General features: G+C 41.1%; 2 protein-coding genes across 3 annotated transcripts in view; one reads left to right on the top strand and one right to left on the bottom strand.

The window, feature by feature from the left end:
• CSPP1 (centrosome and spindle pole associated protein 1) overlaps nucleotides 1-17,045 on the top strand; it is a 114,703-nt gene extending 97,658 nt beyond the window's left edge. The window contains exons 26-30 of the mRNA XM_061172270.1: nucleotides 1,876-1,922; nucleotides 5,076-5,139; nucleotides 12,633-12,820; nucleotides 14,651-14,789; nucleotides 16,658-17,045. Coding sequence (XP_061028253.1) covers nucleotides 1,876-1,922; nucleotides 5,076-5,139; nucleotides 12,633-12,820; nucleotides 14,651-14,789; nucleotides 16,658-16,869 — 650 coding nt within the window. The 3' untranslated portion in view covers nucleotides 16,870-17,045. The remainder of the gene's footprint in view (nucleotides 1-1,875; nucleotides 1,923-5,075; nucleotides 5,140-12,632; nucleotides 12,821-14,650; nucleotides 14,790-16,657) is intronic.
• Nucleotides 17,046-18,624: 1,579 nt separating this feature from the next.
• Nucleotides 18,625-26,232, bottom strand: part of ARFGEF1 (ADP ribosylation factor guanine nucleotide exchange factor 1) — a 138,755-nt gene continuing 131,147 nt past the window's right edge. The window contains exons 35-39 of one of the 2 annotated variants that reach the window (XM_061172124.1): nucleotides 25,817-25,956; nucleotides 24,191-24,359; nucleotides 22,958-23,096; nucleotides 21,536-21,653; nucleotides 18,625-20,079 (exon numbers count right to left, since the gene is read on the bottom strand). In XM_061172124.1, the coding sequence (XP_061028107.1) occupies nucleotides 19,915-20,079; nucleotides 21,536-21,653; nucleotides 22,958-23,096; nucleotides 24,191-24,359; nucleotides 25,817-25,956 (731 nt within the window). In that variant the 3' untranslated portion in view covers nucleotides 18,625-19,914. Of the gene's footprint in view, nucleotides 20,080-21,535; nucleotides 21,654-22,957; nucleotides 23,097-24,190; nucleotides 24,360-25,816; nucleotides 25,957-26,232 lie in introns of those variants that run through there. The other variant, XM_061172125.1, reaches the window with a different exon arrangement.

The raw sequence follows: 26,232 nt of genomic DNA on the forward strand, positions 1-26,232 counted from the left end.
ACATAGTTTCAATGGGTTGTTTTTTGGTGGCTTTCTTTCTCAGTCTCTGGTATTGATTTCAATCCGAGGCAGGCTCCCTCCACTGGCAGCTCCACACTCACATGCCCCTTTTGGCCTATAGTCCCTGAGAAGAATAAGTCCCAGAGAGGGCTGTGGTTGGCTTGACTGGGGTGTGTTATTTGTGCACGGGAGGGGTCCAGCCACTCATGATAGCCAGGAGGATTGAGTACCTTGACTAGGCCAGGTGACATCTGTACCAGGGGAAGGAATGCTGGGCACACACATCGGTGTCCTATGGGACATTTCTCTACTGTGTGTGTCTGTGAGTTTTGATATAGCATAAAATCTTTAAAGCTTCAGACTGGGCTATGAGTATATTTCTTTGTAATTAGCCAATCAACAGATACTTACTGAGTGCCTACTATGAGCCTGGGTACTGATCTATATCCAGGGGATATGGTGATGAATGAAATATGCCACTGCTCTCAAGGAGCTTATACTCTGTTGGAGAATTTAGATGCTTAAAAAGTGAGAGTGTGATGAATGTTGCAAAGGAGATATCTAGGGTCCCCTGGGAGTGTGTAACTGGGGGTGGGGTGGGCAGGCACCTAGAGGTGGAGTGGAGCTAGTGGCCTCAGAGAACATCAGTGGGCCCTATTGACCCGGGTGTCTTGCATGACCTTCACACATATCTCACCAGCTTTGCCTGCCTTCAGGCCATTGAGTGCAGCCATGGAAAATGAGTCATAAAAATGCAGCAGCTAGGTAACAAGAATAGAAGGAGATGGTCCTAGCAGTTATTTTCAGGAAAATTCAAAACCCTACCTTATTAGCAGGCTTGTCTGACCTACAGAATCTGAAGAACCTATTTTTGACTACATGAGAGTATCACAGGAGTAAGTGATGTACCACTCTAGGCCCTGATCACAGGTCAAGACTTCAATAAAGATAGACAGGGAAAGTCTTCCCTCCATCTTGCATAGAATTTTTAACAGTGGTCTCACTGATCACCCTCCGACAGCAGAGTAACCCAAAGTCTGTGATAAACAGTAGGCATATCATCAGGAGAGAAGAGAGAAGCAAGTACAGTCTTCAACCTTTACACCCATTTTGGTGGAATTTTTCCTTAGGAGACCCAACTGATGATCTGATCTGGTGTGATCTTAGCAACTTGTGCTGATTAGCCCAAAAGTAGTCCCCATGTGGAAATAGGTCCATTTTGGGACTGAGGGTATCTGTCCCCTACAGCAACTACCCCACAACTTCTACCAAACACTGTGATGACTTAATTCATAAGAATATGGTTTAACTATAAAACAATCAAAAACGTGGGTATAAAATACTTTAACAAGGAATACAGGCTATCATTGGCAGCCTATTTATTCCCAAAGGCAGTAGCTAAAAGGATAAAGTGCACTATTGAGAGGAACACATAGGAACCCTGGTCATATCAGAGGGGCCTTTGGGATACCTGATCCAAAATCTTTGCCCTGGAACCAGGTGCCTGGAATTGAATTCAGTTTCCTTCAATTCCACGTGAGGGAGTTGTTTAGCTCTTCTCAACAATTTTCTACACAGATTGTAGAAATATGAGGGGAGATGGTTATTTTTCTATAGGCATCAGTTTTAAATTCACAATGATTTTACTTTTTATATTTATTAAATGTGAATGGGAGAATTTTATCCAACTAGAATGGATTGGACGCTGGTTTATATTTATTAATAAACAAGTAGTATCTTAAAAAGTTCTGAAATGTGATCATTAAAAAGTAATCTCCAGTAAAGAGTTAATTACAAAAGATATTCTAAAATTTATTTTTATTTTTAAAGTATTTTCTAACCTTTAAATTTGTTTTTGCTCTCCATTGGCTACAGTTGACTTGGATGCTGTCCCAAGCACTAAAGTACGAGACCACAGAATGGTAAGAAAACAGTTATAATTTTTCAAGCTAGATTTTGGGTGATAGAAATTTTTAGGAGTATGGTAAGGGAGTATTCCAATTTTGAATTCTTCAGGAATATTGAGTTAAGAAAGAATTTAAAACTTGTCCCATCAGTGTAGTGGGTAGCTAAAGCGATATTAGTGTTAATATGTAGAGAAAGCATATTGTAATGAGTAAGAACAAGACTCTAGAGCTAGGCTGTTCAAGTTAGTCTGTTTTTATCTGTGTGACTTCAGGCAGGGTATTTAATCTTTCTTTGCCTCAGTTTCCTGATCTGTAAAGTGGGATGATAGTGTTTATCTCTGAGGGTGGCTGTAAGATTAAAATCAATTAATATCTGCAGGCACTTAGGGACAGGCCTAGCATGTAGTAATTTCTATATAAACGTTTATTAACTAAATAAAAAATAGCTCAAAGGCTGTTGTGAGGATTAAATGAGATAGTATATTAAAAGCCCTTATAGGGCCTGTCCCATAATGGGTGAGGTCAGTTATCAGCAGTAGTGGAAGTAAGAGTCTATAATACATGTAATGGTGAGACCTATCAAGAAGATAAGCAAGGTAAGGGCATAACTCTTATCCTGAGGAAGTGACTATCAAGCAAAGACTGAACAAAAGGAAGGGGATGAGCCAGTTTTCATTCAACAAATATTTGTTCAATACTTACTGTGGACCAGCTAATATTCTAGGTGTTTGTGGGCACAGGAGTGAACAAAAGGAACAAAAATCTTTGCCCTCTGAGGGCTTACTTTCTAGAAAGGAGAGACAATAGACAAATAAAATATTTAGTATGTTGAATCGTGGGGCTCTGGAGAAAATGATAGCTGGGAAGGGGGCACTGGGAGGACGAGATGGAAGGGTTCACTGCAGGGAAGGCCTCACTGTGAGTGGGTAACATTTGAAAAAGGACATCAGGGAGGTGTCGTGTGAAATATCGGGGGACACATCTGGAGGAAGAACCTCCCAGGCAGAGGCCCCGGGCAGGACTAAGCCTCGTGTGTGCTAGGAGAGCGGGAGTACCCGGGAGCCTGGACCTCCAGGAGCAGGGGTGGGTGGGAGCCAATGAGGCAGAGAGCGACCAGCAGCAGAGCCTCAGGGGGCCTTAGGGTGTTGCCTTTTATGCTGTGAAAGTGATGAGAGGCTTCCAAAGTTTTGAGCAGAGGAGTGACATGATTGGTTTCATGTTTTAACAACTGACTGCCATTCCCTGAGAATAGACTGCGGGGGACAGGAGGCTACTGCTATAATCTAATTAAGAGATAAGGTGATTTAGCCTGGAGTGGGAGCAGTGGAAGTCAGAAGTGGTTGGATTTATTTTGAAAGGAGATAAGATTTTTGACATATTGGATGTGGGGTACGAGAGGAGTCAAAGGTGGACTTCAAGGTCTTTGGTTGGAGTTGCTATTTACAGAGATGAAGAAGCAGGAAAAATGGGTTTCAGGGTGAGGGAGAAGGTCAGGAACTTAGTTATAGTCATGGTAAGTTTGAGATGCCTGCTAGACAAATAGTTGGAGCTGGTGAGTAGATGGATAAGAGAGAGAGTTTGAGGAAAGACTGAGGTTGAAAATAAATTTAATCTTCCCCCACACTAATGATACAGGTAGTATTATCCCCATTTTCAGATTATAAAAGTAAGACTCAGCTAGGCTGTTAGTTGCCCAGCGTTACCAGTTGGTAGCTGTTGGTGCTTGGTTTTGAAGTGATAATGGTGATAACGACGTTGCAGTAGCGACAGTCTGTACGTGCGCGAGGTACTTGACATTTATTTGCTCTGAAGTTCACAACGAGGTATGCTTATCCCCATTTTACATAAGAGGAAACTGCTAGCTATGGCCACACAGCCAGTGAGCAGAAAAGCCCATGTCTGAGTGCAGGCTGGACTCCGGAGCCCCCCCCTGTCCCTGTACCACATTGCTTGAGATGTATGGACACCTTTTCTGAATACCCTGTAGGTTTCTCTGTATGTGGCAGCCATATTTCTCAGTGAAAAGATACTGAAATTTAACTTCTGGGATTTTGATCAAAATCCTGGATTAATAACACCATATTTTGCTGAGTAGAAACTGAGCATAAGCCAACAGTTTAACATGGCTGTTACAAAAAAAGCTAAAAAATGTTGGGTTCACCTTCCTAGAAACTGGATTATATGGAAAACGCAAGGTGAAACTGGGGAAGAGTGTCAGGGAGAAGATAGGGCTGAGGTGGGCTTTGATCACTCTTCCCTGTGTGTGAAGGACTGTGATGCAGGAGAGAAGCTGGGCAGTGTGTGTGCAGCGCTAAGAACAGCTGGTGAATGTTAGATGCTATTATTACCATTACTGTCATGCTAGAAAGCAGAAGTAGAGTCAGTGGGTGTTAAATGTAAAAGAATTCAGTACATGGAAGAACTCAGTGAAAGAGAAGAACTTTCCGATAACCAGTGCTATGTCTCAGTGGAATGCATTTCCTTAGAAATTAATGGACAGCTCTTCACTGGAGTATTCTAGCACATCCTAGAAATCTGGAAGGGAAGTGCAGGGAGGTGGCGTTGGGTGACTTTAGGTTCCTTCCAACATGTAGGGTGACATTATTGTAAAACTCTCTATATGTAAATTTCTTACCTCTAATTTGAGAGCTCATTACAAGCCCAACCCTAGCATTATTTTTTCCCTACTCCTTTGTCCCTCTCTATCTGTGCTATGCCTTTGTGACAGCTGCTGTCACGTGGGGCTGTCATTATCTGAGGGTATGCCTCTCCCCCATGGGACTGTGATCCACTCCAGAACAGAAACTCTTACTCATCTTTGTATCTCCAGTTCCTAGCACAGAGCTAATAGTAAGTGCACTAAACAGATTTATTGAGAGAATGAATGAATCTCGACAATGGTTTAAAGACTTTTAATGTTAAAGTGGGTTCATTGCTTCATACTCTATTATATTTTTATCAGCAATAATGTAACTCTTAATAAAAGGTCCTTCCTGTATTTTCTGGGTGTTGGAATGTGGTGGAGGAGGGAAGCAGCCAGTTCTACCTCTCCCTATCCTCTTTTGCTAATTTTGGGGAGAGTGTGGAGTCTTGTGCCTTAGTACAAATTTGCTGTTTTTCCACACAGGACTAATAAAAATAGTCATTAATATATGATGTTTCTTTTAGCCCAGAGATGACACTAATGATTTCTTGAAAAATTCATTACTGGAATCTGATAGTGCTTTTATTGGTGAGTATATTTATTTTACCAACCTATTTCTTTACATATTAAGCATTATTTATACTTATTTTAAGTGTTTTTCTCCATACTTAAAAAATCAGTACTTTACTCTTTGTTGTGCAAGATGGTAAAAAAAGGGAGTATTTTGTATCACTAATAGTCATCAAATATAACTTAACAAAATTTTCAAAATCAGATACTTAATACACACACAAACACACAAATGAGTACAAGTAAAACTGGGGAAATTTGAATAAGATCAGAGGAGTTTATCAGTATCAGTATCTTGGGTGTGAGGCTGTTGCTCCTGTTGTACAGAATGTTACCGTTGTGGGGAACAAGGCAAACTGTACAAGGGGTCTCCCTTACTGCGTACAAGTGCATGTGAATCCACAGTTATCTTAGTAAATATTTTAATTTTAACAAGCCATAAGAATATAACTTAGTCTTGAGAAGATATGTGAAGGTACATGTACTGTAATAGACACTTATAATTGTGTGCTCTGATCATAAGCATTTCTGCTATCCTAGGTCCATCAGGGAATTCTCCCTTCTACATGTTAGTTTTATTTCATGTCAATTACTTTATATTTTCAAGTGATCAGCGTTCCAAACTAGCCTATATTTCTTTCTGTTTTTTCTTTTTTAATGAGTTTTTCTTTTGCAAGGAAGTCATACTGTGGAGAGTGAGTGAAGATAGAGAAATCAGTAGGAAATAGGGATGGGAAGATGGCTCATTAGACATCAGGGAAATGTGACCAGTTCCTGCTAATAATGAAGACAGTCTGGGGCACTCAAGACAGTGTCTTGGAATATTTCATTACATAGACCTTATACTAGACCAAAGATATGCAGTCTGTCTTTTTGATTAATGGTCACCACAAGTATCCCCTAGTCATGACTGTTGCCACTGTTCTGATGAATGTGGGTAAGGCTGGTAGTGTCAATTTTTTTTTTTTTTGAGAAGTCACAATCTGCCAAATACAATTTGAATAGGCCTACATCTATTAAAGAAATTGAAAGAAATTGAGAGGTGGGGGAAGTGGAGAAATGTTGGTCAAAGGGTACAAACTTTCATTTATAAGTTGAATATCTGGGGATATAATGGACAGCATGGCGACTATAGTTAATAATACTGTATTTTATACTTGGAAGTTGTTATGAGAGTAGAACTTTAATGCTCTTACCGTAACAACAATAATAACAACACAATGGTAATCATGTGAGGTGAAGGATGTGTAAACTAGCCTTATTGTGGTAAACATTTCACAATCCTCACATTGTGCTCCTTTAACTCAGACAGTATGTCAGTTATATCTCAATAAAGCTAGGAAAAAAACCCAAATTGACTGTAATAACAATAAAAAAAGAAATTCAATCAATAATTAATAACCTTCCAAAACAGAAAACACCAGGCCCAGATGGGTTCAGTGGTGAATTCTACCAAACATTTATTGAAGACTTATACCAATTCTCTACAGCCTCTTCTAGAAGATAGAAATAGATGGAATACTCCTAACTCATTCTATGTGGCCAGCATTACTCTAATACCAAAACCAGACAAGGACATCATAAGAAAAGAAAACTGTAGATCAGTAGCAAATTGAATCCAACAATGTATAAAGAGAATTATATACCACGACTAAGTAGGATTTATACCAGTTATGCAAAACTGGGTTACATTCAGTATAATTCATTCAAATATAATTCATTGCTTTAACAGGCTAAAGAAAAAAATCTTCATTATCATCATTATCAATAGATGCAGAAGCATTAAACAAAATCCAACACCTTATTCACGATAATTGTCAGCAAACTTAGAGGGGGACTTCCTCAACTCCCTAGAGAACATCTACAAAAAACCTACAGCTAGCATTTAGTGATGAGAAACTAGCAACTTTCCTGCTAAGATAAGAAAGAAGACGAAGATGTCCCCTCTTACCACTCCTCAACATCATTATGGAAGTCCTAGCTAATTCAGTAAGGCAAGAAAAGGAAATAAAAGGTACACAGATTGGGAAAGGATAAATAATACTGCCTTTGTGCACAGATGACATGATTGTAGGAAATGTGAAAGAATCAATCCCCCACCACCAAACCCCCCCCCCATATTAATAAGCAGTTATAGCAAGCTTGCAGAATACCAGGTTAATACACAAAAGTCAATCATTTTCCTATATACCAGCAATGAACAAGTAGAATTTGAAATTTAAATACAATATCATTTACATTAGCACCCCCCAAAAGAAATATTTAGATGAAAATCTTACAAAACATGTACAAGATCTATATAAGGACAACTATGGAACTCTCATCAAAGAAATAAAATAAATAAATGGGGAAATATTCCATGTTCATGGATTGGGAGACTCAGTATTGTCAAGAGGTCAGTTCTTCCCAACTTGTCTATAGATTCAGTGCAATCCCAATAAAAATCCCAGCAAGTTATTTTGTGGGTATCAACGAACTGATTCTAAAGTTTATATGGAGAGGCAAAATACCCAGAATATCCAACAGAATACTGAAGAAGAAAGAACAGTCAGAGAACTGACAGTACCTGACTTCAAGACTTTCTGTAAAGTTACAGTAATCAAGACAGTGTGGTATTGGCAAAAGAACAGACAAATAGATCAGTGGAACAGAATAGAGACCCTAGAAATAGACCCAAACAAGTATAGTTAACTGTTCTTTGACAAAAGAACAAAGGCAGTACAGTGGAGAAAAGATTGGACATCTACATGCAAAAAAGTGAATCTAGACACAGACGTTACACCCTTCACAAAAATCAACTCAAAATGGACCACAGACCTAAAGGAATCAGGCTCCCTGACTTCAGACTATACTACAAAGCTACAGTAATCAAGACAATAAGGTACTGGCACAAAAACAGAAATATAGGTCAATGGAACAAGATAGAAAGCCCAGAGATAAACCCACGCACATATGGTCACCTAGTCTATGACAAAGGAGGCAAGAACATGCGATAGAGAAAAGACAGTCTCTTCAATAAGTGGTGGTGGGAAAACTGGACAGCTACATGTAAAAGAATGAAATTAGAACACTCCCTAACACCATACACAAAAATAAACTCAAAATGGATTAAAGACCTAAATGTAAGACTGCACACTGTAAAACTCTTAGAGGAAAACATAGGCAGAACACTCTGACATAAATCACAACAAGATCTTTTTTGATCCACCTCCTAGAGTAATGAAAATAAAAAAAATAAACAAATGGGATTGAAACTTAAAAGCCTTTGCACAGCAAAGGAAACCATAAACAAAACAAAAAGACAACCCACAGAATGGGAGAAAATATTTGCAAACGAAGCAACCGACAAGGGATTAATCTCCAGAATATACAAACAGCTCATGCAGTTCAGTATCCAAAAAACAACCCAATCAAAAAATGGGTGGAAAATCTAAATAGACATTTCTCCAAAGAAGACATACAGATGGCTAAAAAGCACATGAAAAGATGCTCAACATCACTAATGATTAGAGAAATGCAAATCAAAACTACAATGAGGTATCACCTCACACCAGTCAGAATGGCCGTCATCAAAAAATCTACAGTGAATGGTGGAGAGGGTGTGAAGAAAAGGGAACCCTCCTACACTGTTGGTGGGAATGTAAATTGATACAGCTACTATGGAGAACAGTATGGAGGTTCCTTAAAAAACTAAAAATAGAACTACCATATGACTCAGCAATCCCACTCCTGGGCATATACCGGGAGAAAACCATAATTCAAAAAGATACATGCACCCCAATGTTCATTGCAGCAGTATTTACAATAGTCAGGACATGGAAGCAACCTAAATGTCCATCAGCAGAGGAACGGATGAAGAAGATGTGGTATATATACACATACAATGGAGTATCATTCAGCCATAAAAAAGAACAAAATAATGCCATTTGCAGCAACATGGATGGACCTAAAGATCATCATACTGAGTGAAGTCAGACAGAGAAAGACAAATATCATATGATATCGCTTATATGTGGAATCTTAAAAAAAAAAAGGGGGTACAAATGAACTTATTTACAAAACAGAAGTAGAGTCACAGAGGTAGAAAACAAACTTTTACCAGGGGATAAGTGGGGCAGGGGGAGGGATAAATTGGGAGATTGGGATTGACATATACACACTATTATATATAAAATAGATAATTAGAACCCGCTGTACAGCACAGGGAACTCTGTAATGACCTATATGGGAAAAGAATCTAAAGAAAAAAAAGAGTGGATATATGTATATATATAACTGATTCACTTTGCTGTACATCTGAAACTAACACAACATTGTAAAGCAACCATACTCCAATAAAGATTAAAAAAAAAAAAAAAGGACCATAGACCTAAATGTAAAATGCAAAAACTATAAAACTCCTAGAAGATAACATAGGAGAAAACCTAGAAGAACTTGGGCATGGCAATGGCTTTTTGGATACAACACCAGAGCACAATCTATGAGAGAAATAATAGATAAACTGGACTTCATTAAAATTAAACTTCAGCGCTCTGCGAATGACGATATCAAGAGAATAAGACAAGCCATAGACTGGGAGAAAATATTTGCAGAAGACACATCTGACAAAGGACTCTTATCCAGCGTACACAAAGAACTCTTAAAACTCAACAAGAAAAGAAACAACCCAATTAAAAGATGGGCAAAAGATCCAGACACTTCACCAAAGACAGACAGATGGCAAATAAGCATATGAAAAGGTGCTCCACATCATTTGTCATTAGGGAAATGCAAATCATGTGCCATCAGGGAAATTCAAATTAACACAAGATACCACTACATACTTATTAGAATGGCCATGGGACTTCCTTGATGGTCCAGTGGTTAAGAATCCGCCTTTCAGTGCAGGGGACATGGGTTTGATCCCTGGTGGGGGAACTAAGATCCCACATGCCCCAGGGTAACTAAGCTTGTGCGCTCTGGAGCCTGTGTGCCACAACTAGAGAGCCCGCGCACCACAACTGCTGAGCCTGTGTGCCCCAATGAAAGATCCTGCATGCTGCAGCTAAGACCTGACACAGCCAAATAAATAAATATTAAAAAAAAAAAAAAAAAAAGGCCAAAATCCAGAACATGGACACCACCAAATGCTGGCAATATGTGGAGCAATAGGAACTCTCACTCATTGCGGGTGGGAATGGAAAATAGTACCATCACTTTGGAAGACGGTTTCGTGGTTTCTTACAAAAGTAAACATACTCTTACGATATAATCCAGGATTCACACTCCTTGGTATTTACCCAAAGGAGTTGAGACTTATGTTCACACAAAAACCTGCACACAGATGTTTATAGCAGTTTTATCCATCTTTGCTAAGACCTGGAAGCAACTGAGTTGTCTCTAAGATGAATGGATATATATAAATATATATATAATATACAGTGGTAGACCCAAACAATGCAATATTATTCAGTGCTAAAAAGAAATGAGCTACAAAGCCATGAAAAGACATGGAGGAAACTTGAATGCTTATAAGTGAAAGAAGCCAATCTGAATAGGCTACATACTATATGATTCTAACTACATGATTTTCTGGAAAAGGTCAAACTATGGAGGCAGTTAAAAAAAAAAAAAAAATCCAATCAGTGGTTGCCAGAGGTTACAGCAGAGGGAGGAATGAATGGGTGGAGCACAGAGGATTTTTAGGGCAGTGAAGCTATTCTGTATGATACGGTAATGGTGGATCTGTTAAAACCCATAGAACGTACAACCCCAAGAATGAACCCTAATGTAAGCTATGGACTTAGGCGATGGTGATGTGTCAGTGTAGGTCTGCCGGGCTGCTGATGGATGGGTAGGCTATGAGTATGTGGTGGCAGGGGGCATACAGGCATTCTCTGTGCTTTCCACTCAGTTTTACTGACCGTAAAAACTTGTAAGTAAACCGTTTCAAAAAAAGAGCAAGTGAATTAGTGGTGGGGTATAATAAAGAAGTCAGAAAACTTATATTTTTGGAGTTTTAGAAAACCCCATATCTCATTCAATAGAATATAGTTATTGCTGCTTAAAAAAAAAAAAGCTATACACTTTAACTTTCAGAAATTTGAATATCAATTATATATTAAATGATAGTATTTTATCAATGTTCCATTTCCTGAATGTGGTAATCAGACTGTGGCTGTGGAAGAGACAGCCCTTGTTCTTAGATGGCGCCTGATGAAGTATTTTGGACAGAGTGTCATGATGCCTGCAGCTTACTGGTTCTGCAAAAAGTAAACACTGCCCCCTCCCCGCCACTGTTTCTAGTTATAAACTAATTGTGGCAAAATAAGAAATGGTGACTTTAGGTATTCATTGTATTATAATTTTTCCTTAAGTTTTAATTTTTTCAAAATGAAGTTGGGAAAAAATTCTAAATGTTTTAAGTAATGTATTCATCTCCATGGTCAAATAGGCTGTGGCCCCACTTAGAATGGCTGTGATCCAAAAGAATGACAATTCCAAGTGTTGGTGAGGATGTGGGCACACTAGAACCTTCTTACAATGTGAAATGGTTCTAGCTCCTCCAAATGCTAAACATAGTTACCATAACACCCAGCAATTTCACTCCTAGAAATATACCCCAAAGGAATGAAAACATATGGCCACAAAAAGACATGTACATGAACATTCATAGTAACATTATTAATAATCTCCAATGAAAAACAGTTCAAATGTCCATCAACTGGTGAGTGCATAGGCAAAATGAGATATCCATATGGCATAGTACTACTCAGCAGTAAAAACAACAACAAAAAACAAACAAAAAAGAACTACAGTTGACCCTTAACAACATGGGTTTGAAATAGGTCCACTGAATAGAGTTTTTCCAATAAATATAGTACCTGTATTTCCATTTCACAGACCTTTAAATTAAGTGTGGGGGAAGTCTGTGTTTGATTAGAGATCACAGTATTTGGAATCTTTAAAAGTAGGGTTTGAGTCCTGATTCAGTCCACACTGTTTCAGCTTCCTGCCCTTGGGTGAGTCATTTATCATTTCCTTTGTTTTTGAGGCAGATAGCAGTATGTGGATTTTCAACTGCACAGGGGGTCGGCGTCCCTAATCACCATGTTGTTCAAGGGTCAACTGTACTGATACACGGTACAACATAGATGAACCTCAAACACATTATGCTAAGTGACAGACACAAAATATTACATTGTATAATTCCATTTATATGGAATCTCAGGAATGGTAAATCTCCAGACTGAAGGCAGATCAGTGTTCACATGGGGTTGGCAGGTGGGAGTAGGGAGTGATTTTGCCAGTGAGCACAGGGGAACTTTTTGAGCTGATAGAAATGTTGTAAAACTTTGTAGTGATTGTGCAATTCTATAAAAATCACTGAACTATGTACATTTATAGTGGGTGAATTTTACTATATGTAAATAACATCTTAATAAAGCTATTAAAAGACAGTCTTGGTTTAGCTCTGAATAAAAAGATGTGAAATGGTCGATGTTTAAGGCTTCTCCCCGTGTGGCCTCTAGGTGCATACGGCGAGACATACCCTGGCGAGACATACCCTGCCATCGGCGAGACATACCCTGCCATCGGCGAGACATATCCTGCCATCGGCGAGACGTATCCTGCCATCGAGGATGACGCCCTCCCTCTGCCATCACAGCTGCCCTCTGCGAGGGAGCGCAGGAGGAACAAACTGAAAGGACTCGACTTTGTATGTATGATATGTCCTTTCTTTTTTCGAGTTTAGGAATGAGAGGTCTGGGTTCTCACCCATGCTAAATTGGTGTAGTCCAATAAAGAGAGAACTTGCTCTGGAATAAGGTGGACATTGGTCTGAACCTAGGCTCTACCACCAAATACTGGATGACCGTGAGCAGTTTATTGGACTCAAAAGGTCATCTGAGTTATAGCATATATGTAACTTATTCCTTTTATTGCTGAATAATATTTCATTGTATGGATATTCCACTATTGTTTATCCATTCAACAACTGATGGACATTTGGGCTGTTCACACTTTTTCTGTTATGAACACTGCTGCTTTTAACATTTGCATACAAATTTTATAATGTTTTCATTTCTTTTGCTTGTGTGTATGTGTACACACACATACCTAAGAGTAGAATTGTTGGGTTACATACTAACTACATTTAACATTTTGAGGAACTGCCAGACTGTTTTCCAAAGTGGCTGCACCATTTTACATTCCCACCAACAGTCTGTGAAGTTTCCAGTTTCTCTACAGGCTGGCCAACATTTGTTAGCGAGTGTAAAGTGATATTTCATTGTGGGTTTGATTTGTATTTTCCTGATTAATGATGTTGAACATCCTTTCTTGTGCGTCTTAGCCATTTGTCGATCTTCTTTGGAGACAGGTCTATTCAAATCCTTTGCTCATTTTCAAATCAGGTTGTCTTTTTATTGTTGAGTCCTAAGTTCTTTATAGATTCTGGATACAAGTCCTATATTAGATGTATGACTTGCAGATATTTTCTTGATGGTGTCCATCGAAACACAGAAGCTTCTAATCTTGACAGAGGTACAGCTTATCAATCTTCTTTTTTTGCTTGTGCTTTTGTGCTTTTTGTGCTTTTTTCATATCTAAGAAACCAGTGCCTAACCCAAGATCATGCAAGTTACTTCTGTGTTTCCTTCTAAGAGCTTTATAGTTTTTGCTCTTAAAGTTACATCAGTGAATCCACTTTGAGCTAATTTTTGCAAATGGTGTGAGGTATAGGGATCCAAATTCATTATTTACATGTGGATATTGTTATTCTGGTACCATTTGTTGAAAAGACTCTTCTTTCCCCTAGTGAATTTTATTGGCTTTTCTGCCCGTAAGTATAAGGGCTTATTTCTGGACTCTTCTGTTCCATTCGTCTATGTCTATCCTTATGCCAGTACTACCCTGTCTTGATTTTTTTAAAAAAATTTATTTATTTTATTTTTGGCTGCGTTGGATCTTTGTTGCTGCACATGGGCTTCCTCTAGTTGCAGTGAGCGGGGGCTACTCTTCGTTGCGGTGCATGGGCTTCTCATTGCGGTGGCTTCTCTTGTTGCGGAGCACGGGCTCTAGGTGCACAGGCTTCAGTAGCTGTGGCTCACAGGTTCTGGAACGCAGGCTCAGTAGTTGTGGCGCATGGGTTTAGTTGCTCTGCAGCATGTGGGATCTTCCCGGACCAAGGCTCGAACCCGTGTCCCCTGCATTGGCAGGCGGATTCTCAACCACTGCGCCACCAGGGAAGCCTCCTGTCTTGATTTTATAGCTGGACTGATTCTCAGTTTTTTTCCTTTTGTGTTTTATAATTCCCCACCTTTATCCAGTCTGGCAGCATTTATATGTTATCACAAATGCTATACCTTCATCTAAGCCTGCATGGATAAACATCAGGAGTTAGAATATAAATGCTACAGATTTTCATTTATTTTGTTCATCACACTATACATTTATCAAGGGCAAGAACATGTTTTGACTCACTGGTTTATTCTGAACATATTTCGCATTAATGATCGTTTCTTAAGCTCTCTTTTCTTAATTACAGGATAACAGTCATCCTAACATACCACCAGATGGTCTCTCTTTAAAATCTGTATCCAGTGTAAATATCGATCAGCTTAGAATGAGAAACGAGGAACGAATGCGGAAACTGAATGAACTTCAGAATAAACCTGTTAATACAGGTAAATGGCCAAGTTTAATAGCCAACAGCAGATTGTGTGAGAACTCTTAAACCTGCTTCATGGAAGTTTTCACTAATGGCTGAGGGACAGAGGAAATGAGTTTTGAAAGCCTTTGAGTTGTAGGGCCTAGAACACAGTAGCTATTCAGCAATTATTATTAATTTTGCATCAGATTCTTTCTACCAGAGGGTGTACCCTTTTTCGAGTGGATTCTAAACAGGTAAGTTTTTGTGTATTAAATATATCCAGGCTTTGCTTTCAGCAGGGAAAATGTTGATTAGTATTGGCATCTCGCTTCCCTACTGAAGTGAGAGATTATCAGAAGTCAACTTTAAAACCTTGAGTTCTTTATGTAACACATCTATTATAAATCTGTAGTACTACAAAGAAAACTTTTTTACCTTTTTACTTGGCCTTCTGTACATAGATGTAAACAGAAAATAGGTATTTTTTGCTTTAAGTCAAAGTATAGTCTTCTCATCATGCTGGGCGTTGCCGTCTCTCACTGCTTCGGTGAACAGCAGGTTAAAGCTTATCACTGAGCACAGGCAGGCAGGATGCTTCCTCAGGCAACTAACGAGCTCCTCTGCCAGCCCTAGGCCACCTTCCTTATGGAGATGCTGTTAGTCATTAGGATAATGGGACAATATTATAGTAATAAGCCTTAATTGGCTTTAACAAATAGCAGAGTGGTCTACTTGGACAATTCTCTTTATTGTGTTAAGCTACATTACAATAATTTTCTAATAGCAGTTTTCTTAAGATATTTTTTAGATCCAATCTTTAATATTTGTTAATTTAAAACTATACTCAGTCTCTAGGAGTAAGATGTCATGCATTCTGATGGTGGTAATTTCATACCAAATACCAGCAAACATGGTAAACGGATAGAGCAGTACTTTTCATATCATACCTGGAAAACTGTGGACAGTGGGAAAGGAATGCTTTCTTTTTGGCTAAAAGGCATTTTAATCTGTACGAAGACTTACCTATTCCTCAATTTCTTTTAGAACCAATAAGTTGAATTAGTATTTAACAGGGATATATACTTAAATTGAGAGAAAATAGACCATTTGAAGACTCTCCTCTTTTTCAGAAGGCTTTCAACTTCTAAACTTGTTTTTTTTTTAACATTGTCCTTTCAAACAGGAGCTTTTTGGTACGGTGTGGATTGATTACTCATTACATTGAGTGCACATGTCCCTTTGCCGAGGTAATCCTTCACAGACCAGGAGATGTAATTTAAAAAAAAAAAAAAAAAAAAAGAAATTGACATCACAGGGTAGGAAGACAGATTTTCCTATTATTATTATCTAATAAGTAAAATACAGATATAGAAGTTGAATATAACCAGTTAAAAGAATGCAACATAAGAGCTATATCTCTTAATGGAGTAAACACAACCTCTTAGATAAGGTATAAGAATGGAAGTAATTTCATCCCCTAATGCTTTCCTAAAATGACCTTATTTCCTCAAAGCAGTGTTTATATTCAATAGGCTAGGAATATTTCCAAAACCTTGCTAAATTAAAAACAAAGTTTTGCATGGCATCCCTCAGGTGACACAGAGTAAGACTGCTGACACTTCTACAGTCAACATTTGGTGCCATCTCCTTTGCTATCCTTGAATCCCTTTGGGTGCTGGTACCAGTACCACGGAGTCACCTTGGTCAGTTGATTTTTTTTGTTTCTGTTCCTGGGTTTGCTTTCCTACCTCTAAAAGGAGGAGGTCTGAACAAAGCAGGACAGTTTAGAACACAGTACTGTGAAGCGCAGAGCTCTAAGGGGTTAGACTACAGGAGACCTCTGTTCACATGACCTGCCTGCCGCCCGTGTTACCTGAGTCATGTCTCTCTTGCCTCCATTAGATGATGAGAGTTCACTGGTTGACCCTGATGACATCATGAAGCACATGGGTGACGACGGATCGAACTCCGTAGCAACTGAGCCCTGGCTCCGCCCGGGCACCTCAGAAACGCTGAAACGATTCATGGCGGAGCAGCTGAGGCAGGAGCAGCAGCAGGTTCCTGTAAAACCAGGCGCTTCCACTTGGCAGGGCCTGTCTACTGCACATGGTTAAAACACACCTGTACTGGGCCCAGCAGTGCCTTTTCAGGTGAAAGGAATGTGAAATCTGAACCTTAATGATATGTGCTACTTTTGGCCCATACTTGGCAGTTACTTATGTTCCACCTGTATATAAGGTGTATTTTTTCCATGATGATGTATATGATGTATAGTATGTACATAAATAAAAGGACATGATTATTAATTTATATAATGTAGAATTGTATAGAATTACTTTTGCGCAAATTTTGCCATAAATTAGGGTGGTAATGAGCTCTTGGAATCAACTACCATATGTGCATTATTTAAAATTCTGCTTGTCAGTAAGATAAGGTGAATAAAACACAAGTGTCTTAACAGTACTGTAAAACCAGAATACTTTGTCATATGTACATTTGCTATTGTTATCACTATTCAGAATAATTTTTCATTCAGTAAATATACTGGTTATAGCTGTTGCTATGTAATGAGGGAATCAAATGTGCTTATTTCCATGTCAGTTATTAACTACTGATTCAGTATAAATGATGGGAGTTGTTAATGATTATATTCCCGTGAGCCATGCACGTGTCACATCATCTTTCTGCCTCTATTTTTGTGCCAATGAAGGCATTACGTTTGCTATTTATATGATTTAACTACTTCTTGGTAAAAATAAATTTTTATTACAAATGTCAATTTCTCATTTTAACTGGAATTGAGGTTTCTAGACAAGATGTTCTAGAAGTTGAAGAGAGGCAGGAACACCCAGGGGTAAAGGATGGGTTTTGGAATCCTTGCTGCACCACTGTGGACCCTTGGGTGAGTTAGTTTTTCTAATCACTCCCTCCCTAAGAGGTGCCTTTAAAAAAGTAAAGACTAATTCAAATTCTTGGAAATAATTCTTAGAGTCTAGCACTGTGACAGCTAAGAACCACCCCAGGCACTGATAGATTGCACGTTTCCACTGATGTAATTAATGGGACACAAGATCAGATAGGTCTACCTCAAGTGTGAAACTTTTGAATTTCAGCTGCATGTAAATTGCATGCTGTTTGTAATCGAATCATTATTTTAAAGATTTTTCTTCTTATATCTATCATCTATCTTCATCTGAAAGTAATATGAAAGCCTCTGTCTCTGCTAGAGAAGAGTCCTGATATGATACCATAAAGTAACAAATCGCCAGGTCATTTGAAACACTTACCCTCAGATAGGCCGGAAGGTCATGGTGGCTCCTGGCTCTAGCATCCAGCTGGGCTTGAGCAGGGCTGTGTCTTGGGGATAATAAATGTAGTGCACTTATAAATGCTCTGTTCACAGTGACTGACTACTCATGATCTAAGAGATGCTACAGCAAAGACTGAACACTTCTCCTGTTTTTTAACACAACCATCAAAATAAATAGTCTTGACATGTTCTAGTTTCCTTTTCATGCTGTCATTACCACTCAACTTGGACTCCGAGGACACACGATGGCAGCCCTGTAAACTGCTCCAAAGTTAACTTCAACTTTAGCTCCTTCTCTCAGGATTCAAATAGTGCAGCCTTATTCTGGGTTAATAAATACACAAAATATTAAATTATGAATAGCGTATAGTTGAGAAAGCAGGATATGGGGGAGGCTCTAATGCCAGAAGCTGGAAAGAAACTATCAGAACTAAAGAACACTGAATTTACATGTAGCTGTGAATGAGAATATCCTTTCCCTAGTTGCATGGCTTTTAATTAAAAAAAAAAAAGTCAATGAAACATGGGGCTGTGGATTACACAGGTTTTGATTGCACTGATGAAATAATCCAAAAACTTTATTGACCTATAACCTGATTAGAATATGCCAGATGAGAATCAATATTGTACAGAAAGTTGTACAGAATTTTTTTACATAGAAAACTTTACATCTGTACCATATACATTTTATCCATCTGAAAAAATTTTCTACATCCACTGTTAATACGGAATGCTTGACAATCTTGTCGTTTTGTTTAACCATCAGAGCACAATTCACAGTATGAATACATTTCCAGTAAATCTAACCTCCCCAAACCATGCCAGATTTGTTATTTTAATATATTCAACATTAAATTCTGTACATAGAGTAAAATCTAAATCAAGCCCCGCCACCCAAAAGAAAAGAAAAGGAAGTGACAGCAACCGAGAGTCATTTTGCAGTGATTCAAGTTTCGGTCCATGAAGGATCATTCTATTTTAATGGCTCATCTTTAAAAGCCCGAAGAGAAGTGTATTACAGGTGGTTATGTCAGCAGGGATATTTTCTACCTTCTTTGTTGTTGATCATTACAAGTGTCAGCCACAACAGCTTCTGGGCTTGTTAAACCCTCAAAGTAATCACCCCCTAAAAACGGCAAAACCAAAATCCCCACAAAATAAAAAAGACAAAAAGCTCAACCCAAATGTTTAGTGCATTTGACAAAATATTATAGGTACTTAGCAAATGAATAAGAAAATAAAGAAATAAAATAAAACAGTGCAGGAAGAACTATATAATGTTTAAGATTTTTATATTACAGACCTGCATCTCTGTACAATTTTTCACAGAAGGATGATTACCAGTATCTCAGATAGCCTGAGTGTGCAAAAATCTTCAGGATAAGAATACCATAGTTGCTAAATATCTTTTACCATGGACAATAATTTCTTCTTCTTCCCCCAACCCCCAATTATAAACATTTTATCCTTCAAAATACAGCTCTCCTGAGTTGTACTTCTTGCAGAAGTTCAAATCTTTACATCTAGAGTTCTTTGGGTAAATTTCACTTCCACACCTGCCAGAAATATGTGGGGCTCTCCCTGCCACCGAGGACAGGGAAGGACATGTGAGCATATAAGCTGACACTGTGGGAAAAAAAGCTCGTGAACCCAACACAACAAACAATCCATCAGGTTACAAAAGGGACTGGAGCACTGCAGGTTTGAGCTGAAGTTCTAAGCTTCTTTATCAGTAACCCTTAGACACTGCAATTCAGAGAAACCATTTTTCAGGTAGGAAACCTCAGCTCCGGGGTCCTTTTGAAGAACGGAGGGATGTAAACGCCAACAGAAGAATATTAACTTCCCATCATTGCTTGTTTATTCCAAGTTCCTGTTCAGGTGGTTGTGATATCTGAAAAACTACTCCAATTCGCAGAAAAAATCTTCTAAGAACAGCACGAAGTTCAGGAATCAAGTCAAATTGCATAATTTCACATAAGAGAGGGTAGTAGAATGATGCGTGAGCTTTAAACTGGGGGGAAACGAATTTTTCTGTTAGTAGTGCTTGCACTGCAAACCACAGAACCTCAAAGGGCCTTGAGAGGCAACTCACTTGGGGGCAATGCCCTGATGGGTGAAGACCGGAGACGCGTCTGCATAAAGCAGTGATTATTGATCATGCAATTGAAAGACTGAGAAGTGTTCAAAACTTAATACATACATTATTCACTTGGTTATCTATCCTTATTTTGAAAAACATTTTCCATTACATTTCCTTGACAAACTTACGACAAACGTTTAGTATTTATCATTGTTTTCCCTGGGTAATAAGCAAAAGAAAGAAGCCAAGCAAGAACCACAGTTGAGTTTTTTATAAGCTATGGGGTACTGAAACTGCATCTTTTATTTGGTAAATAAAATTTTAATTTTTAGGGAAAATTCTACCTAATACTGCAATACAAAATACGAGGTCTCCAGGCAAAGATTATACATTCTATATTTATAGTTCAACTGATACACTTTGTAATTTTGCTGTAGTTCTTTAACCTCTGAACACTAGTCGCCTGCCTATTTTCTGTCCTTTTCTGCTCTCTGCACCCCACAAGCTACAAGTAAGCAGTAATGACACACCGTGGTCAGAAAGCAAACTGTGGAATAAGGTAGACGGGTCGGAAGTCCTTCTCGGCCACTTGGCTGTTGGTGCCTTAAGTTACTTCTCCAAGCTTTACCTGGCCCACGGGTCAGAGGGACACACACGTGGACAGAGCATGCGGCTTGGGATGGCTATCTGTGGGGCACCGAGTGGCATTACATGGCCTCTACGGGGTCCCAAACACCACCACGGCCTGATGTGTCAAAATTCAGGCCACTGGACTAGGCATTTTTAAACCTATTCAGGGATCACAGTAACCCGTTTCCATTTACGTGGGCTGAAAGTTGCTACATTTTTTAAAGAGTGAAATGTGTATTTCTGAAAACTAAATATATATATATATACATATATATATATATATGTATATATATATATATATATGTAATATATATATACACACACACACACACACAGCTCTACATTTATATTTTATCTTTATTTCTACTGGCTTAGAAGTCTTAAATGAGTTTATGGCCCATTCACTAGATGCTCTGGGTCGCATGGAACCAATCAAAATGCCAAAGGAATGGCTGAAGCCTGGAGCACAGGCCTGGGGCCCAGATGCAGCCGTGGCTGGGGGCGGATGGAGAGAGGGCTGGTCAGCAGTTTTGAAAATGGGGAAGAAGAGACTTCAGGGGGCAGGATGGGAGTTGACCATGTGTGGGAACCCAAGTCGCTTGTCAAGGTGTCTTTAGGATTCCTCCCCTACTGAACCTCTACAGAATCACTGACATGAGAACAAAGCGGGGTGAGGAGGGAGCAGAGGGGGCCAGTGAGGTGCGAGAAGCAGGGGCTGCAGCCCGGATGCCAGTGAGGCTCAGGGTGCCGTACTTACCCTATTGTCGCTGATCTTCAGGACTTTAGTTAGAAACAAAAGCAGTAAGTTAGTCCAGGCTTCCCGATGACTTTCTGATGTTAGGGTAAGGAAGTAACTCAGGGCTTCGCTGCAGACACTGGAACAGAAAAGGTTCCCTGTCACATGTGCTTGCACACCTGCTGGTATGACATTCACAGAGAACAACTGAGACGAGGAGGGCAGTGGCTCTTAGGAACCTGCCAGACTCCATGTGTTTACATTAACTGGAGTGTCAACATAAACATTTATACGTTTTCCAAATAAAGATATCAGAAGCAGCCACTGCAGCTTACCAGGAAACGCACATTTTCCAAGTTTTGTTGAAGGCAACGCCACTGTGCAGGAGCACACACAGGCTTGGCATCAAGAGACCTGGGCTGACCCTTCCCCTCCCGCATTGTGACCGGGACGCTTCTGGGCCCTAACAGTCTCATCAACAAGATGGGGAAACAGAGCCCAGGTGACGGCTTGGCGTTCTAAAATGAATTTAATTGGTCTCTGAGAACATCTATTCCCCCAAGAAGACACAAAAATACAATGTAGGGGCTTCCCTGGTGGCGCAGTGGTTAAGAGTCCGCCTGCCAATGCAGGGGACACGGGTTCGAGCCCTGGTCCCAGAAGATCCCACATGCTGCAGAGCAACTAAGCCCGCGAGCCACAACTACTGAGCCTGCGCTCTAGAGCCCGTGTGCCACAACTCCTGAAGCCCGTGCGTCTAGAGCCCGAGCTCCGCAGCAGGAGAACCCACCGCAATGAGAAGCCCGCGCACCACAACGAAGAGTAGCCCCCGCTTGCCGCAACTAGAGAAAGACTGTGTGCAGCAACAAAGATCCAACACAGCCAAAAAATAAATAAATAAATAAAAACACAATGTAAACAGCAGTATTTCTTTCTGAATGGCATGTTTCATTCTTAGCGTGAATTTAAATTTTAAAGGACAGAATCTTAAGTTGTCATGAAGTAAAAATGGAGTGCAAACAAAACAAAACACCAATAGAAACTCCACACACTTTTTCAAACTAAATGCAGGCAGGCAGGTTTTCACTTTCACAGATGGATCGGTTTGTAAAAATGGAGCTATCTATGGCATGAAAAAAAGTCTGAAAATTATAACATTTGAAAAATTTAAGACATAGAACTTGCTCCTTCGTCCTGTAGCAGCAAAAATAGATGTAATTTGCTTGCATCTCACCAACTGTGTGAGAGCACGTTCGTCTGTAAGACTGTGTTTAAGTTCCACGATCTCCTCCTCAGGCCCCAAGGTATCCGCTTGGCCAGGCAGGGCTGTGGACTCGGTGTTGTGTGTCCATCCCCATCCCCGCCCCACACACACCGCGCGGCCCTTCCCGCTCTGAACCGAGCCGCACGGGCCGAAGCCAGAAACCCAGCCCCGAGTCTTACTTTAAAAGCCTCTGCTGGACCTCCTCCCAGGCGCTGGCCCGGCTCTCGTCCGTGTACATCCGGAAGAGAATGCGCAGCCCGCAGGCCAGGCTGCTCGTCTCCTGCTTCAGAAGGTTGGGTTTGGATTTGCCCTTGAAGCCTGCAGAAGGGGAAGGGCCGCGTTAGCGGGAGGAGAGGCATCTCACGTGGAGGCAAAACAGCCTGTGTGGAGCCCGTGTGCGTCCAGCCTTGGCGCCCAGGCCTCGCGCCCTCCACGGGAACAGGGTCACACGGAGAAGGCGCTGGAACCTGTGCGGGGAGTTGGGGGAGGTGCCTAGTCGGGTATTTTTGCGTTTAGAACTCCCTCCCCTCAAGCTGGGGACCCGAGATACACAACAGCTTTGCCTGGGAAGGCGCCACTCTTCAAAGGAGATGCACTTCGGCTCCGGGCAGCCTGCACAGGCCACACCCCCGCAATGGGGAGAATGGGCCAAAGGTGAGCAGCCCACGGAGGGGGGTAGGGGGAGGAGGGGGGTAGGGGGAGGAGGGGGGAGGGGGAGGAGGAGGAGGAGGGCCTGGGGAAGTGAAAAGCCTGGTGACCTTGGCAGGAACAGTCCCAGCTGAACGGTGGCCACAACTTGGGTTGAATAAAGGGCAAAAGATAAGTACAGACTACTCCTTACAGAAGTGAGGTTGTGAACGGAAGAGAATGAACAAAGCCTGGGTGGGTTTAATGAGGAGCTAAAGAGACACTGGGGATAAAATAAATCACGCAAATGTAAGGCTGTCAGAAGAGTCTGTTGTCTAAGGAAGGGCAGCTTCCTTCTTTTTTCTGCCTGTTCCGCAGCCTCTCACTCTCTGGCACCGTTTTGCACCTAATAGGCACCAAGTAACTATTTCTTTAATAAAAAATTAACCATGTCAGTAAAATTATTATAAAGCTTGTTTTTTACTTAAATTTTCCAACTTGTTCAAAAACATATCTACCTCCCACTTCAAAGCCCTGCACTTCCCTTCTGAGGTCTGGCCTCAGGAAAGGGCAGCTTGTAGCATGCAGCCGGTGTCGACAGGAAGGCCCAGACTGGGTAAACAAGATGAAAGGCGATTTGAAAGTCAGTCAAATAACAGTGTGACTAAACACGGGGGAGACCAATCTACCCAGGCAGCTATCTGGCTTTTTATAAACCAGAGAAAGGCCTGTGGTACGGCGGCGGGGTTCACTGGGCAGGCGGGGGACCCCCACCCACAGCTTACCCGCCTTCCACAGAGCCGTCCTCTGGTCATTGTTGGAGTTAAATGCTTTTGCAAATCTGTGTGACTCCAACAAGCAGTCCAGCAGCTTGAAGAGTTGTTGCGATGTTAGAAAGCGATACATTCCTTGGTCCTGAGTATCAACTCGAACGTCAAAGTCCACGGCATCTCTCTTTGGGAAACAAACCACCGCAGCACACGCACCCAGTCACAGAGGTCAGTGAATTTAGAACTCAGGGCTCCCCAAAGACCCGTTTTATGAGCAAGCCACAGAAGTTAATCTGTGCTGCCTCAACAGAAAAGGTCCACCTTTTGCTATTAAATTTCCAGAAGCTTCATTCTGTGCATCCTAGTCGCCTCCAATGTCTTCAGCTCCCTCCCCACAGTTCCTGACCCCAGAGCTCTGCACCCACCAGACCCCGGCCTCTCCCCCGTTCCCGCTCCCCGCCCTCCCCACGTCCTCGCTTCTCTTCGCCAGTTTGAGGCCATGGACTGTTAAGTATAAATATTCTCGTGCATGACCTGTCACCTCCTCTTCTTAGTAACTGGCTGGCAAAACGGCCTACTACGTTGTACCGCATAATACACACGACTGGAGAAGAACGGGCTTTCTCTTTAAATCCAGGGGCTCTGGGTGCTGCCCTGCAACGCCTCCACGCCCTCCTAGCCCACTCTGCTGGACGCCTCACTCGCGTTTTTCTTTCTCTCCTCAAGGACCTAAAACTTTCTTCCCAACCTCACCTGGTAGATGACTTTGCTTCCTAGCTCAGTGAGAAAACAGAAGAATCTCCCACAGACTCCGGCCACCAGACAGACCAACCTGCTGAGACTTTCTAACCCACCCGCTTTGCGTGCCCTCCTGTTACCATTGCGAACTGTCTGTGCTTCTATTCCAGGTGCCCCCAGGACTCTGGGCTAGGTGCCCCTCCATTCGCTCTGAAAGACGCTCTAGCAACTGTCCCTCCCTCTTCTGCACTGTTTCTCTCTCTCCCGGATGAGAGTTTTCCGGGCTGCCATACTGCCAACCTCAATGACAAAACAAAGCGAACCCTTCTCTTGAGCCCCCTCATCCGCCCCCATCTATTAGCCCATTTCTCCATACCCTGTCTTAACAGCGGAACTCCTTGACAGACTTACGGATATCTGCCGTCTGCAATTCTTCTCTTCTCTTGTACCCATTTTAATAATGCTTTTGTATCAACATTACAATTAAACACACGTCAAGGTCAACCAAAGTCCACCAAATTGCTGGAGCAATTCTCTAGGGCAGCTGTTGGGCGGCTTCTCGCCTGCCCTGCGGAACATCTGACAGGGCTGACCACACCCTGCTTCTCAGAGCACCCCCATCTGGCTTGCAGGGCAGCACTGTCTCCCAGTCTCCCCCTGCCTCCCTGGCTCTTGTCCTCAGGCAAGAGGACAAGAACCGGCCTCAGCACCTGGAGCTCTAAACCACGGAGGCCCCCAGGCTCGGGCCCTGACCCGCCTCCCAGCGCTGTCCACGCCCTCAGTCCCACGGTTTAAAATGACAGCTGTGTGGCGATGCTCTCTAGCTTGACCTCTGCTCTGAAGCCCAGACTGTGGCGCTAACTCCCCATTCAACAAAAAGCAGTGGCCCTCGCACCCGCTCACCTGCGCTGCGGCTAAGTTTTCCGCGTCCTCCTTCTTACTTGTGGCGGGGAAGAACACGATGCTGTCGATGGTCTGGATGAGTTCCAGCTGCACAACACATTTAATCAACAGGGCGGCAAACAATTTTTGTTCTGGAAATTCTGTGAGGAAACCCACCCCAATGCACATGCAAACAAAAATTATTTTGAATCCTTTATAATTTCTATGACATTACAATGCTAAGGAAACATTAACACGTATGAAGGTAACCTGCACACATCACACTGAGGATAGCCTGCTTCTGCACATAAGCACTACTCAGTAAAAGCTTCATTTAATTGATAATTTAGAAAAGTCTTAGAAAATTACCTTTTTAAGTAAACAAAAATATTCAAAATGACTTGGAATAGTGAATATGTTCAAGAAGGTTCCACTAC

The sequence above is a fragment of the Eubalaena glacialis genome, chromosome 17 (assembly GCF_028564815.1).
Source record: "Eubalaena glacialis isolate mEubGla1 chromosome 17, mEubGla1.1.hap2.+ XY, whole genome shotgun sequence".
Taxonomy (NCBI): domain Eukaryota; kingdom Metazoa; phylum Chordata; class Mammalia; order Artiodactyla; family Balaenidae; genus Eubalaena; species Eubalaena glacialis.